This window comes from Triticum aestivum, chromosome 3B (genome assembly GCF_018294505.1).
Source record: "Triticum aestivum cultivar Chinese Spring chromosome 3B, IWGSC CS RefSeq v2.1, whole genome shotgun sequence".
In the NCBI taxonomy this organism is placed as follows: Eukaryota; Viridiplantae; Streptophyta; class Magnoliopsida; order Poales; family Poaceae; genus Triticum; species Triticum aestivum.
In genome coordinates this window covers 544,609,212-544,625,376 of record NC_057801.1, presented here as the reverse complement: position 1 = coordinate 544,625,376, position 16,165 = coordinate 544,609,212, and the positions used below count along the sequence as shown (strand labels likewise).

The following is a 16,165-nucleotide window of genomic DNA, read 5'->3' as shown; positions in this document are numbered from 1 at the left end:
TTATGGGGAAGGTCGCCGCAAGGGCCGATCATGGCGTGGACAGTTTACTTCCAAGGGAATTAAAATGGTCTTGATTTATTCTAATCACTCTAGCTCCCATGTATATGATGAGATGTATATTCTCCTCAAAGGAGTGCATAGTTTGTTTGATAAAGACCTCTGTTGATTCTTCTGGCAAGCGATGAATGGTCGTTAGAAGTACCACGTGGTGAAGTGGGTTGACATCTGCTTGCCCAAGGACCTGGGAGGGTTGGGAATCCTGGCCTCTCATTGTATGAAAGTGTCCCTCATGCTTAGGTGGGTATGGCGGATCATCCGATAGGAGTGGGCCTTTGGTTGCAACTTATTCAGGCAAAGTACCTTCGGGGCATGCCGCTTCTTGCTTGTGTTGTACGGAGGGGTCTAGTTTTGGAAGTCAATCCAGAAGATCAAGCTTGAAATTCGACTTGGGATTTCCTTCTTTGTTGGGAATGGACAGGGCCATGTTTTGGTTGGATCGCTGGGTTGGCGAAAGCCCGCTATGCACGGGATTCCCCAACCTGTTTGCTATCTGCATAGATCCGCTGCTACTGGTCTCCGTGACGGTTCAAAATGGGCAATGGAACATCTTGTTATGTCAGTCTTTTGGGCAGCGGAAGTGTTGGAGTGGGCCAATTTGTAGGCGACCATCCATCCAGTGCTCACGGACTACCCAAACTCCGCTTCCTGGAGCCTATTCCCCCGGGATACTTCTGTGTGGCATCGACCTACCACACCTTGTGTCGTCAGCTGATTATTTCTTGGGTAGCCCCGCATTGGAAAGCGCCCCTATCCTTGAAGATCAAAATCTTTGTGTGGCTATTGCTGAGGGACCGCCTCCCTTTTGGGACGGAGGTACTCAAGCGACAGGGCCTGGATAATGGGATATGTCCCCTGTGTGGGGTTCTGAAAATAGAGACCTACATCCTCTTCTCTTGCACGGTAGCTCAAGCGCTATGGAGCTTTGTCCGGCAGGCATTGGGGCCAGATTGGGAGGCTCATGACCTTGTCGGCTTTCTCCAGGCGAGAGCTATCCAGACTGGAAGGAAGAGGCGGCTATTTTGGCTATTTTTGCGGCTTTAGCTTGGACACTACGGATGATGCGTAATAAGATGGTGATCGAGCGGATTTTCCTTCGACGAGCCTCTGGCGCCTTCTTCGAATTTCCCGGGTTCTTGCAGCACTGGCACCTGTTGGCTAGGCAGCGGGGCCTTGACTGGTTGGGGCTGATATTGGACGTGCTTGAAAGCACAAGTGCTCCCTGGGTGATTTTGGTAATTAATGTCAACATATCTCTTGTTGGACTAATACTTTTATCTAGTATATTTCAGATAAGTTCAACAGTGGAGTGGCATGGACAAGAGGATGTGGAACACCTTCAAGATGCTAAGGACAAAGGATTGGCTCAAGCTCAAAGCTCAGGACTCTAAATTTTCTATTTCAGTGATCCAAGATCACATTGAGTCCATAGGAAAGCCAATACTATTAAAAGGGGATGAGGTGTTGCTTAATGGCTTGCTTGCTCAAAGTGCTTACTGATATGCTCCAAAGCCCTCAACCACTTCCTCATATCCACATATGTCAAAAACCAAAAGTCAAACTCAGCCCCACCAATTTGATCCATCCGGCGCCACCGAGTTCATTTGACATAGCCACTGCCAGAAACCCTAATCAATTCGGTCTCACCGATGGGATCTCGGTCTCACCGAGATGGGCTTGCAATCTCTCTGTTGTCTGCTACCTCTTGAGCTCTACGTTGGACTTCCCCGAAGAGGAGAGGATGATGCAGCAAAGTAGCGTAAGTATTTCCCTCAGTTTTTGAGAACCAAGGTATCAATCCAGTAGGAGACCACACACAAGTCCCTCGTACCTACACAAAATGATAGCTACTCGCAACCAACGCGATTAGGGGTTGTCAATCCCTTCACGGTCACTTACGAGGGTGAGATCTGATAGAGATGATAAATAATATTTTTGGTATTTTTGATATAGAGATGCAAAGTGAAAAGTAAAAGGCAAAGTAAAAACAAAGCAAGTAATAACATGATGGAGATTGATATGATGAGAATAGACCCGGGGTCCATAGGTTACAATAGTGGCTTCTCTCAAGAGCATAGATATTCTATGGTGGGTGAACAAATTACTGTTGAGCAATTGACAGAATTAAGCATAATTATGAGTATATCTAGGTATGATCATGTATATAGGCATCACGTCCAAGACAAGTAGATCGAAACGATTCTACATCTAATACTATTACTCCACTCATCGACCGCTATCCAGCATGCATCTAGAGTATTAAGATAAAAATAGAGTAACGCCTTGAGCAAGATGGCATGATGTAGAGGGATAAATTCATGCAATATGATAAAAAACTCCATCTTGTTATCCTCGATGGCAACAATGCAATACGTGCCCTGCTGCCCCTTCTATCACTGGGAAAGGACACTGCAAGATTGAACCCAAAGCTAAGCACTTCTCCCATTGCAAGAACTACCAATCTAGTTGGCCAAACCAAACAGATAATTCGAAGAGACTTGCAAAGATAACTCAATCATACATAAAAGAATTCAGAGAAGAATCAAATATTATTCATAGATAAGCTGGATCATAAACCCACAATTCATCGGTCTCAACAAACACACCGCAAAAAGAAGATTACATTGAATAGATCTCCACGAGAGAGGGGGAGAACAATGTATTGAGATCCAAAAAGAGAGAAGAAGCCATCTAGCTACTAGCTATGGACCCAAAGGTCTAAAGTAAACTACTCACACTTTATCGGAGGGGCTATGGTGTTGATGTAGAAGCCCTCCGTGGTGGATGCCCCCTCCGACGGAGCTCCGGAACAGGCCCCAAGATGGGATCTCATGGATACAGAAAGTTGCGGCGGTGGAATTAGGTTTTTGGCCCCGTTTTTGATCTGTCGGGGGTACGTAGGTATATATAGGAGGAAGGAGTACGTTGATGGAGCAACAGGGGGGCCCACGAGGTAGGGGGCGCGCCCTAGGTGGGGGGGGGGCGCCACCCACCCTCATGACCGCCACTGTTACTTCTTGGAGTAGGGTCCAAGTCTCTTGGACCACGTTCGGTGAGAAAATCACGTTCCTGAAGGTTTCATTCTATTTGGACTCCATTTGATATTCCGTTTCTTCGAAACACTGAAATAGGCAAAAAACAGCAATTCTGGGTTGGGCCTCCAGTTAATAGGTTAGTCCCAAAAATAATATAAAAGTGGAAAATAAAGCCCAATATAGTTCAAAACAGTAGATAAAGTAGCATGGAGCAATCAAAAATTATAGATACGTTGGAGACGTATCAGGCATCTCCAAGCTTAATTCCTACTCGTCCTCGAGTAGGTAAATGATAAAAAAGAATTTTTTGATGCGGGGTGATACTTTGGCATAATTTCAATGTAAATCTTCTTAATTGTGGTATGAATATTCAGATCCAAAAGATTCAAGACAAAAGTTCATATTGATATAAAAATAATAATACTTCAAGCATACTAATCAAAGCAATCATGTCTTCTCAAAATAGCATGGCTAAAGAAAGTTATGCCTACAAAATCATATTGTCTGGCTGTTGCTCAATCTTCATCACACAAAGTATTTAATCATGCACAACCCCGATGACAAGCCAAGCAATTGTTTCATACTTTAGTAATCTTAAGCTCTTTCAACTTTCACGCAATACATGAGTGTGAGCCATGGACATAGCACTATAGGTGGAATAGAATGGTGGTTGTGGAGAAGACAAAAAAGGAGAAGATAGTCTCACATCAACTAGGCGTATCAACAGGCTATGGAGATGGCCATCAATAGATATCAATGTGAGTGAGTAGGGATTGCCATGCAACAGATGCACTAGAGCTATACGTATATGAAAGCTCAACAAAATAGACTAAGTGGGTGTGCATCCAACTTGCTTGTTCACGAAGACCTAGGGCATTTTGAGGAAGCCCATCATTGGCATATACAAGCCAAGTTCTATAATGAAAAATTCCCACTAGTATATGAAAGTGACAACATATGAGACTCTCTATCATGAAGATCATGGTGCTACTTTGAAGAACAAGTGTGGTAAAAGGATAGTAGCATTGCCCCTTCTCTCTTTTTCTCTCATTTTTTTTATTTGGGCCTTTTTTTATGGCCTATTTTTTTTCCGTCCGGAGTCTCATCCCGACTTATGGGGGAATCATAGTCTCCATCATCCTTTCCTCACTGGGACAATGCTCTAATAATGATGATCATCACACTTTTATTTTTCTTACAACTCAACAATTACAACTCGATACTTAGAACAAAATATGACTCTATATGAATGCCTCCGGCGGTATACCGGGATGTGCAATGACTCATGAGCAACATGTATGAAAGAATTATGAACGATGGCTTTGCCACAAATACAATGTCAACTACATGATCATGCAAATCAATATGACAATGATGGAGCGTGTCATAATAAACGGAATGGTGGAAAGTTGCATGGCAATATATCTCGGAATGGCTATGGAAATGCCATAATAGGTAGGTATGGTGGCTGTTTTGAGGAAGGTATATGGTGGGTGTATGGTACCGGTGAAAGTTGCGCGGCACAAGAGAGGCTAGCAATAATGGAAGGGTGAAGGGGTGCGTATAATCCATGGACTCAACATTAATAAAAAAACTCATGCACTTGTTGCAAAAATTTAGAAGTCATCAAAAACCAAAGCACTACCCGCATGCTCCTAGGGGGATAGATTGGTAGGAAAAGACCATCGCTCGTCCCCGACCGCCACTCATAAGGAAGACAATCAATAAATAAAATTGTGTTCCAACTTCATCACAAAGCGGTTCATCATACGTGCATGCTACGGGAATCACAAACTTCAACACAAGCATTCTTTAAATTCATAATCACCCAACTAGCATCACTTTGATATTATCACCTCCATATCTCAAAACAATTATCAAGCATCAAACTTATCTTAGTATTCAACGCACTCAAAAGAAAGTTTCACATATCTTGAATACCAAGTATATTAACATTAAGCAAATTACCATGCTTTTAGCGACTCTCAAAATAATCTAAGTGAAGCATGAGAGATCAAAAGTTTCTTTAAAACAAATCCACCACCGTGCTCTAAAAGATCTAACGGCGCGTTTGGTTTAGGACTAGTAACGTTTTCAGATGTGTAATCAGGATGCAGTGTATTAGGGTGGAGACTGGGTGATTACTTGATGTGTTTGGTTCAACAAAGAGTTGATTCCCCAAACCGGAGCGTCCAGAAAAGAAGCAAGGAGAAGGGAGAGGCCCGACCTGCATGCTTGCTTGCAACAGAGAAGGGGGAAGTCCGGTCGGCATGGCTGCTCGCGACGGGATCGGGAGACGTCGGTGGCAAGCATGGCTGCTAGCGACGGAGAAGGGGGAGGTCCAACCAGAGTTGCTGCTAGTGAACTCGTGACAGAACAGAGGGAGGCCCTGCCGGCGCTGCTGCTCGTGGTAGGGATGGGGGGAGGTGGCGTCACTGCTCGTGGCGGGGAAGGGGGGAGGGGGGTCCAGACGATGTCGCTACTCACGATAGAGATGGGGACAACCAGGCCGCCGAAGAGAGAGAGAGAGAGAGATTCCTGGGATGAGCGGAGATCTTCGATCGAGCGTTTTCGGTTTCCGCAGGGTACATCCCGTTTTGGGCTTTATGAAGCGGTGTATCGGATTACGCGGCGATTGAAACCAGCCTAGCCCGTACCAAACACTGGTAACGTATTCACTAAGCAGTATAATCGGAAGACGGTCGAAAATTGCCGAACCAAACGCGTCGTAAGTGAAGTACTAGAGCAAAAATTATCACGCTCAAAAGATATAAGTGAAGCACTAAGAACAAAACTATCAAGCTCAAAAAATATAAGTGAAGCACTAAGAGTATTCTAACAAATTTCAATTCATGTATCACTCTCTCAAAAGGTGTGTACAACAAGGATGATTGTGGTAAACTAACAAGCAAAGACGCAAATGATACAAGACGCTCCAAGCAAAACACATATCATGTGGTGAATAAAAATATAGCTCCAAGTAAATTACCGATGGAAGTAGAAGAGAGAGGGGATGCCTTCCGGGGCATCCCCAAGCTTTGAATTTTTGGTGTCCTTGGATTATCTTGGCGGTGCCATCGGCATCCCCAAGCTTAGGCTCTTGCCACTCCTTGTTCCATAATCCATCAAAAGAATTCACCCAAAACTTGAAAACTTCACAACACAAAACTCAATAGAAATCTCGTGAGCTCCGTTAGAGAAAGAAAACAAAAGACTACTTTAAGGTACTGTAATGAACTCATTCTTTATTTATATTGGTGTTAAACCTACTGTATTCCAACTTTTCTATGGATTATAAACTATTTTACTAGCCATAGATTCATCAAAATAAGCAAACAACACACGCAAAACAGAATCTGTCAAAAACAGAATAGTCTGTAGTAATCTGTAACTAACGCAAACTTCGGGAACTCTAAAAATCCTACCAAAATATGAAATCCTGGACAATTTTTTTTGAACAGAAGCAAAAAGAATCAATGCAAAATCACGTTCCTGTGATTTAACAAAATTATATTCGTGCGCGTAAAGTTTCTGTTTTTCAGCAGAATCAAATCAACTATCATCGTAGGTTATCCTATAGGTTCTACTTGGCACAAACACTAATTAAAACATAAAACCACATCAAACCAGAGGCTAGATGGATTATTTATTCCTAAACAGAATCAAAAACAAAAAACAAAAATAAAATTGGGTTGCTTCCCAACAAGCGCTATCGTTTAACGCCCTTAGCTAGGCATAAAAGCAAGGATAGATCTAGGTATTGACATCTTTGGTAGGCAATCCATAAGTGGCTCTCATGATAGATTCATATGGTAATTTTATTTTCTTTCTAGGGAAGTGTTCCATGCCCTTCTTTAAGGGAAATTGGAATCTAATATTCCCTTCCTTCATATCAATGATTGCACCAATCGTTCTAAGAAAAGGTCTACCAAGAATAATTGGACATGAAGGATTGAAATCTATATCAAGAACGATAAAATATACGGGCACATAATTCCTATTTGCAACATTAAGAACATCATTAATTCTTCCCATAGCCTTTTTAATAGTGGAATCCGCAAGATGCAAGTTTAGAGAGCATTCATCAAAATCACGAAAGTCTAGCAAATCACACAAAGTTTTGGGAATAGTAGAAACACTAGCACCCAAATCACACAAGGCATGAAACTCATAATTTTTACTTTTAATTTTAATAGTAGGTTCCCACTCATCATAGAGTTTCCTAGGGATAGAAACTTCCAACTCAAGTTTTTCTTCATAAGATTGCATCAAGGCATCAACAATGTGTTCGGTAAAGGCCTTATTTTGACTATAAGCATGAGAGAATCTAGCACAAATTGCAACAAGGAAATACAACCAATCAAAGAGAAATTTTCATAATTAAATTCCTTGAGATCCAAAATAGTGGGTTTAGCAACATCTAGGTTTTTATTTCTTTCAATCCCACTTTCATCAATTTCATCATCAAGATCTAGAAACTCTAAATTCTTAGAACACCTTCTAGGTAAAGGAAGATCATATTCAGTTTCATCAAGATTCATATTGCAAAACAAAGATTTAATGGGGGACATATCAATAAATTTTAGATCTTCATCTTGATTTTCATAGGAATTGGAAGAACACGCTTTAATAAAGGCATCTTTGGAAGCACGCATCCTAGCGGTTCTTTCTTTGCACTCATCAATGGAAATTCTCATGGCTTTGAGAGACTCATTGATATCATGCTTAGGAGGAATAGATCTAAGCTTTGAAGAATCAATTTCAAGAGAAATTCTATCAACGTTCCTAGCCAAATCATCAACTTTAAGCAATTTCTCTTCAAGCAAAGCATTAAAATTCTTTTGTGAATTCATAAAATCTTTAACACTACTCTCAAATTCAGAGGGCATCTTATTAAAATTACCATAAGAGTTGTTGTAGGAATTTCCATAATTATTAGAAGGATTACTAGGATAAGGCCTAGGATTAAAATTCCCTCTATACGTGTTGTTTCCAAAATTATTCCTGCCAACAAAGTTCACATCCATAGATTCATTATTATTCTCAATCAAAGTAGACAAAGGCATATCATTGGGATCAAGAGAAGTATTTTTAGTAGCAAACATCTTCATAAGTTCATCCATCTTTTCACTCAAAACATTGATTTCTTCTATAGCATGCACTTTTTTACTAGAAGATCTTTCGGTGTGCCATTGAGAATAATTAGCCATAATATTATCAAGCAATTTTGTAGCATATCATAACGTAATTTCCATAAACGTGCCTCCCGCAGCCAAATCTAAAAGATTTCTAGAAGCAAAATTTAATCCGGCATAAAAGTTTTGTATGATCATCCATAAATTCAAACCATGAGTAGGGCAATTGCGAAGCATCAATTTCATTCTTTCCCAAGATTGGGCAACATGCTCATGATCAAGTTGTTTAAAATTCATAATATCATTTCTAAGAGTGATGATCTTAGCGGGAGGAAAATACTTAGAGATAAAAGCATATTTGCACTTGTTCCAAGAATCAATACTATTTTTAGGCAAAGATGAAAACCAAACTTTAGCACGATCTCTAAGTGAAAACGGAAATAACTTCAATTTGACAATATTGTTATCCGTATCTTTCTTCTTTTGCATATGACACAAATCAAAAAAATTGTTTAGATGACTAGCGGCATCTTCACTAGGAAGGCATGCGAATTGATCTTTCATAACAAGATTCAGCAAAGCGGTATTGATTTCACAAGACTCATAATTATTAAGAGGAGCAATCGGAGTACTAAGGAAATCATTATTATTGGTATTAGAGAAGTCACACAATTTGGTATTATCTTGCGCCATGGCAACAAGTAATCCAACACACAAGCAAACAGAAAGGCAACGAGAAAAGACAAATGGGAAAGAGAGAAGGAGATTGGGAAAGAGAGGGCTAATAAAATGGCAAGGGTGAAGTGGGGGAGAGGAAAACAAGAGGCAAATAATGTAATGCGAGAGATAGGGATTGTGATGGGTACTTTGTATGGTTGACTTGCTTGTGTGAGCCTCCCCGGCAACGGCGCCAGAAATTCTTCTTGCTACCTCTTGAGCACTGCGTTGGATTTCCCCGAAGAGGAGAGGATGATGCAGCAAAGTAGCGTAAGTATTTCCCTCAGTTTTTGAGAACCAAGGTATTAATCCGGTAGGAGACCACACACAAGTCCCTTGTACCTACACAAAACTATAGCTACTCGCAACCAACGCGATTGGGGGTTGTCAATCCCTTCATGGTCACTTACGAGGGTGAGATTTGATAGAGATGATAAATATTTTTAGTATTTTTGATATAGAGATGCAAAGTGAAAAGTAAAAGGCAATGTAAAAACAAAGCAAGTAATAAAGTGATGGAGATTGATATGATGAGAATAGACCCGGGGGCCATAGGTTTCACTAGTGGCTTCTCTCAAGAGCATAGATATTCTACGGTGGGTGAACAAAGTACTGTTGAGCAATTGACAGAACTGAGCATAATTATGAGTATATCTAGGTATGATCATGTATATAGGCATCACGTCCAAGACAAGTAGATCGAAACGATTCTACGTCTACTACTATTACTCCACTCATCGACCGCTATCCAGCATGCATCTAGAGTATTAAGTTAAAAACAGAGTAATGCCTTAAGCAAGATGACATGATGTAGAGGGATAAATTCATGCAATATGATAAAAACCCCATCTTGTTATCCTCGATGGCAACAATACAATACGTGCCTTGTCGCCCCTTCTGTCACTGGGAAAGGACACCGCAAGATTGAACCCAAAGCTAAGCACTTCTCCCATTGCAAGAACTACCAATCTAGTTGGCCAAACCAAATGGATAATTCGAAGAGACTTGCAAAGATAACTCAATCATACATAAAAGAATTCAAAGAAGATTCAAATATTATTCATAGATAAGCTGGATCATAAACCCACAATTCATCGGCCTCAACAAACACACCGCAAAAAGAAGATTACATCGAATAGATCTCCACGAGAGAGGGGGAGAACATTGTATTGAGATCCAAAAAGAGAGAAGATGCCATCTAGCTACTAGCTATGGACCCGAAGGTCTGAAGTAAACTACTCACACTTCATCGGAGGGGCTATGGTGTTGATGTAGAAGCCCTCCATGGTGGATGCCCCCTCCGGTGGAGCTCCGGAACAGGCCCCAAGATGGGATCTCATGGATACAGAAAGTTGCAGCGGTGGAATTAGGTTTTTGGCTCCATTTTTGATCTGTCGGGGGTACATAGGTATATATAGGAGGAAGGAGTACGTCGGTGGAGTAACAGGGGGCCCATGAGGTAGGGGGGCATGCCCTAGGGGGGGGCAACCCTTGTGACCGCCTCTGTTACTTCTTGGAGTAGGGTCCAAGTCTCCTGGATCACGTTCGGTGAGAAAATCACGTTCCCGAAGGTTTCATTCCGTTTGATATTCCGTTTCTTTGAAACACTGAAATAGGCAAAAAACAGCAATTCTGGGCTGGGCCTCCGGTTAATAGGTTAGTCCCAAAGATAATATAAAAGTGGAAAATAAAGCCCAATATAGTCCAAAATAGTAGATAAAGTAGCATGGAGCAATCAAAAATTATATATACGTTGGAGATGTATCATTGTCCATTGCAATAATTTCGGTCTCACCGAAATTATGCAATCGGTCCCACCGAGTTTGCTTGACCAACTCTCTGTTTTGCTTATTACCAAAATCGGTCCCACTGAGTTTGTGTAATTCGTCAAACCGAGATGAGGTTTTACCCTAACCCTTGCACATCGGTCCCACTGAGTTGATCATATCGGTCCCACCAAAACACCTAATGGTCACATTATGAACTAAATCGGTCCGACCGTGTTTTATGATTCGGTCCCACCGAGTTTGGTAAATTGTGTATAACGGTTAGATTTTGTGTGGAGGCTATATATACCCCTCCACCCTCTCCTCATTTGTGAGGAAAGCCATCAAAACATGCCTACACTTTGAGCATTCATTTTCTGAGAGAGAACCACCTATTCATGTGTTGAGGCCAAGATATTCCAATCCTACCATATGAATCTTGATCTCTAGCCTTCCCCAAGTTGCTTTCCACTCAAATCATCTTTCCACCAAATCCAATCCTATGAGAGAGAGTTGAGTGTTGCGGAGACTATCATCTGAAGCACAAGAGCAAGGAGTTCATCATCAACACACTATCTATTACCTTTTGGAGAGTGGTGTCTCCTAGATTGGTTAGGTGTCACTTGGGAGCCTCCGTCAAGATTGTGGAGTTGAACCAAGGAGTTTGTACATGCAAGGAGATCTCCTACTTCATGAAGATCTACCCTAGTGAGGCAAGTCCTTCGTGGGCGATGGCCATGGTGGGATAGACAAGGTTGCTTCTTTGTGGACCCTTCATGGGTGGAGCCCTCCGTGGACTCATGCAACCGTTACCCTTCGTGGGTTGAAGTCTCCATCAACGTGGATGTATGATAGCACCACCTATCAGAACCACGCCAAAAATCTCCGTGTCTCCAATTGCGTTTGCACACTCCAATCCCATCCATTTACTTTCTTGCAAGTTGCATGATTTACTTTCCGCTGCTCATATACTCTTTGCATGCTTGCTTGATATGTATTGTGAATGCTTAAACTTGTGCTTAAACTGCACCTCAACTTGAAAAACTTAAAAACCGCCAACTTTGTGTGTTGAGGGTCTAATCACCCCCCTAGACACCTCTTCTCGATCCTTTCAATTGGTATCAGAGCTTTGGTCTCCATTTCTTTTGTTTAATCACCATTGGAGGAAGATGGATGAGTCTATGTTAGGGAGTCTTAGACATAGAGTGCCTATACTTGATGGAGAGTACTTTCATGAGTGGAAAATGAGATGCTTGAGATTTTCAATGATATCATTTGGGCAAGTATATTACCAATCCTTGTGCTCGCCTTGTTGATCCTTTGCATCCCACTCCCGATGAGGATCTTGACATGATTCGCAATCTTAGAACACTCAATCTTATCATTAGAAGATTTCCTAGAAACTTGATTGCTAGCTTGCCGGCTCTTGATTGTGCTTATACCATATGGAGATATCTTGAGGAAAGATTTCCAAACTATCCCTTGCAAAATCTAGATGAGATTCTTCATAAGTCAAGTGCCTTGAACAAAATGAGTACTAGTGATCCTAAGTTTGATGATTGTCTATTTGAGCTTCATGACCTTATGCATGCCAAAGGAGATGTTGGAATCATTAGCAATATCATCTCCGAAGCCATTAGATTTCATAAAGATGATTATTGTCATGATCATTTATCTAATGAATCATCCTCTCTAGGAATGGATCCATCACATGCCGATGTTGAACATGGATACTATGATGAGGATGATGATAGTGACTATGATCTTGATGATGCAATGAGACACTTTGTGTCGGCTTCCTAGATATGGGGGTATCTAGCCCTGCATGCCTGCGGCCCGCCACATGGCTCCATCGATGGCCTGGTACGGCCCAGCTTCAACATCAACACCACAAGACCCTCGTGAGGGGCAAAGCCTCGTGAGGCGGGCAACGCCAAGACCCCCGAGGGGGTCGGAGGCTTCCTCCTGAGGGGCGGAGAGTTCTATGCAAGGTTACCTCACGAGGCTCGGCTGACATAAGCCATGACGACCAAGGCCAAGTGGGCGCCAGGCGGGCGGAGAGCGCAGGTTTCCTCTATGGTGCTTGGGAGGCAAGCCACAAGCGCAGAGTCCCGAGGAATCAGCCAGAGGTTTCCATTTCGGTGCAACGAGACTAAGACCGCTAGGACGGCAGAACGGAGGTCATCCACATGCCCACCACAGCGTCACGACCAGAGGCTTTTGGAAGGCAAAGACTACTTTTGTCAGGATAACCTATACTACTTGTCCCCTTTCAAATCCGGCCGTTGTGGGATCCCTTCCTGCCAACATTTGGGAAGAGGACCAAGGCCTTTATAAATAGGACTAGGCACCACCATAAAAGGGGAAAGATAACAAGTAGAACTAGAACACACTAGACCACACCACCTCAAGAACACCTCACCTCCTGAGGCCAGTTCATCCACTGTACTAGTTCACCCTCAGCCCTTCAAGGCAATCGACCAAAACGCTGGAGTAGGATATTACACCACAAGGTGGCCCGAACCAGGATAAACTGTTGTGTCTTTGTGTCTCTTTGAGCTTGACGCGCTAGGCTTAGGAGGATCGCGAGTAGGCAGGCTGGGTAGGATGAGATCTCCGCACGCACCCCAGAGTTCGAACCTCTCAAGATTTTGTGGATCCCTTAATCTGACATTTGGCGCGCCAGGTAGGGGTGTGTCGGATCTTCTTTCCCATCGACCAGTTCTTCGCCGCTCCACCGATGCCATGGCCGACACCCCGAGGGCGCACGTCGAGCATTGGGTCGTCCAGGCTCTGCTCGTGGCCCGCATTCCGCTAGGGGCAGCCGACCGCGGGGGCGCGCAGCGCAACCTTCTCCACTGGCGCTGCGCTACAGCCGCGCCGCCGCGTGATCTGCAAATTATGCTGCAGCAACCGCTTCGCACTCGCACAGGGAACAAGCAAACATGCAGGCAGCGGTCATCGTGGCTTGAGAGATCCTTCGGTGCAGGCTGATGGAAAGCAGCCGCGATGCCCTGCTGGAACGGGTCGCCGAGCTGCTGGATGCAGCGTGCAGGGGGCGACGCCATTCTGCACCCTTCCCATGTCGCAAGAAGTGGTGGGGGCACGTGCTCATCCCTGACACAACCGTGTGCCTCCTCCCAGGGGCCCTGGAGAGCCTCTCGACACCGACCAGCCCCGCGGAGCAGCGCGCGCCACACCGAATGTGCCCCCTCGGCATGGAGCTACCCCAGGCGACATCACCAGGGGTCGCGCTGGAGTGCCGGCCCCTAGCCAACAGGACCAGAGGGCGGCTGAAGAAGGCGGGAACGTGAGGAAGCCGGGCATCGCTTCTGGTGCGAATAGCTCGGAGGCCTACTGTCGGTGTCAAAACCGGCGGATCTCGGGTAGGGGGTCCCAAACTGTGCGTCTAGGCGGATGGTAACAGGAGACAAGGGACACGATGTTTTACCCAGGTTCGGGCCCTCTTGATGGAGGTAAAACCCTACGTCCTGCTTGATTGATATTGATGATGTGGGTATTACAAGAGTAGATCTACCACGAGATCAAGGAGGCTAAACCCTAGAAGCTAGCCTATGGTATGATTGTTGTTCGTCCTACGGACTAAAGCCATCCGGTTTATATAGACACCGGAGAGGGCTAGGGTTACATAGAGTCGGTTACAATGGTAGGAGATCTACATATCCGTATCGCCAAGCTTGCCTTCCACGCCAAGGAAAGTCCCATCCGGACACGGGACGAAGTCTTCAATCTTGTATCTTCATAGTCTTGGAGTCCAGTCGATGATGATAGTTCGGCTATCCGGACACCCCCTAGTCCAGGACTCCCTCAGTAGCCCCTGAACCAGGCTTCAATGACGACGAGTCCGGCGCGCATGTTGTCTTCGGCATTGCAAGGCGGGTTCCTTCTCCGAATAATTTATAGAAGATTGTGAACACCAGGATAGTGTCCAGCTCTGAAAAATAAATTCCACATACCACCGTAGAGAGAATAATATTTACACAAGTTCAATCCGCTGACGTATTTGGTGGCGTGACGTCACACCACTACCAAGCCTTTACTCGAATCGTTTTTATTGTACCACCTCAGCGTGTTTAGCGAAGCGGTTTCCTTGGCACGTCTTGTCGAAGCAGAGATCGTGTTCCCCTTATTCCGGGATTCCCATCAATACGGACGTGGGTAACCCAACCGCGCCATTGATTGCGGCGCTTGGGAGATAAGCGAGTTTTATTAGGTCGGTGGGGTTGCATGTTTCCGTCCGCCCATATAAGGGGATAAAGATCCAACCCTTTTACTTGCACCTTCTTCCTCCTTGCTTATCCATCTCCGCGAACTCGAGCTCCAGCACCCAAGTCCGCACATCTCACCTCAACCTTCTCCAACTATGTCCGGAGCGGGAGGCAAGTGGATGGCCTCCTCCGTTACGGAGGGGCACATCCAGAAGCTGCGCAGCGTTGGATATCTATCCAGCGACATCGCGCACCGGCTCCCCGACGAGGGAGAGCTTATCCCCACCCCCAGGCCCCACGAGAGGGTAGTATATCTTCCCCATTTCCTCCGCGGGCTGGGCTTCCCACTCCATCCCTTTGTCCGGGGGCTCATGTTCTACTACGGCCTGGATTTCTATGATCTGGCCCCGAATTTTATCCTCAATATCTCGGCGTTTATCGTCGTGTGTGATGCTTTCCTCTACATCCAGCCCCACTTCGGCTTGTGGCTCAAGACCTTCAGTATCAAGCCAAAGGTGGTAAAGGGCAGCCAAGTGGAGTGCGGAGGCGCCATGGTGGGCAAGATGCCCAACGTTACTTGGCTTGAGGGCACTTTCGTGGAAACCATTAAGGGGTGGCAATCGGGGTGGTTCTACATCATCGAGCCGCGTGACCCTGAATGGGCAGCGGCCCCCGAATTCAGATCTGGCATGCCCATATGGCTCACCTCCTGGAAAGAGAGCGGCCGGACATGGGGTGATTCGGAGGAGCTGACCGGGCTCCAAGCCTGCATCAAAAAGCTAGTGAACAAGAAGCTCAAGCTTGTCAACATAGTCCAGGTCATGCTTATCCGCCGGATTCTCCCGTGCCAACGACGGGGCTTCAGTATGTGGGAGTTCGATTCGGCACAGCACCAGACTTTGAGCGGGCTCTTCGACACTATGTACAAAGATGTCTAGAGGGTGCTGTTTAAAGGTGCCGAGGCCCCCGCATCCGCTACCGAAGATTGCGGATTCAGCTCGCAGCGTCCGGCTAGCGAGGTAAGCGATTTTGCCCTTTACGGGACACTTGTTTTCCATAGTTTGATTCTATGAGGGATCTAAACTCCCTCTCCTTTGATAGGACTGGCTGAAGAAGGCTGAACAGACTATCTGTCCGACCCCATTGCCAGAGGACCCAGCGGACGGCCGTTTAACGGGGCTGCTGGCTACGGCACCCCACGTGGTGCCGGAGAAGAAGGCCAAGAA

At 44.7% G+C, this 16,165-nt stretch overlaps 1 protein-coding gene across 1 annotated transcript in view; it reads right to left on the bottom strand.

Annotated features, from left to right (window-relative positions):
- LOC123067585 (transcription factor PCF7) overlaps window positions 1-13,778 on the bottom strand; it is a 39,709-nt gene extending 25,931 nt beyond the window's left edge. The window contains exon 1 of the mRNA XM_044490324.1: window positions 13,656-13,778. Within this exon, the coding sequence (XP_044346259.1) occupies window positions 13,656-13,778 (123 nt within the window). The remainder of the gene's footprint in view (window positions 1-13,655) is intronic.
- Window positions 13,779-16,165: the final 2,387 nt, after the last annotated feature.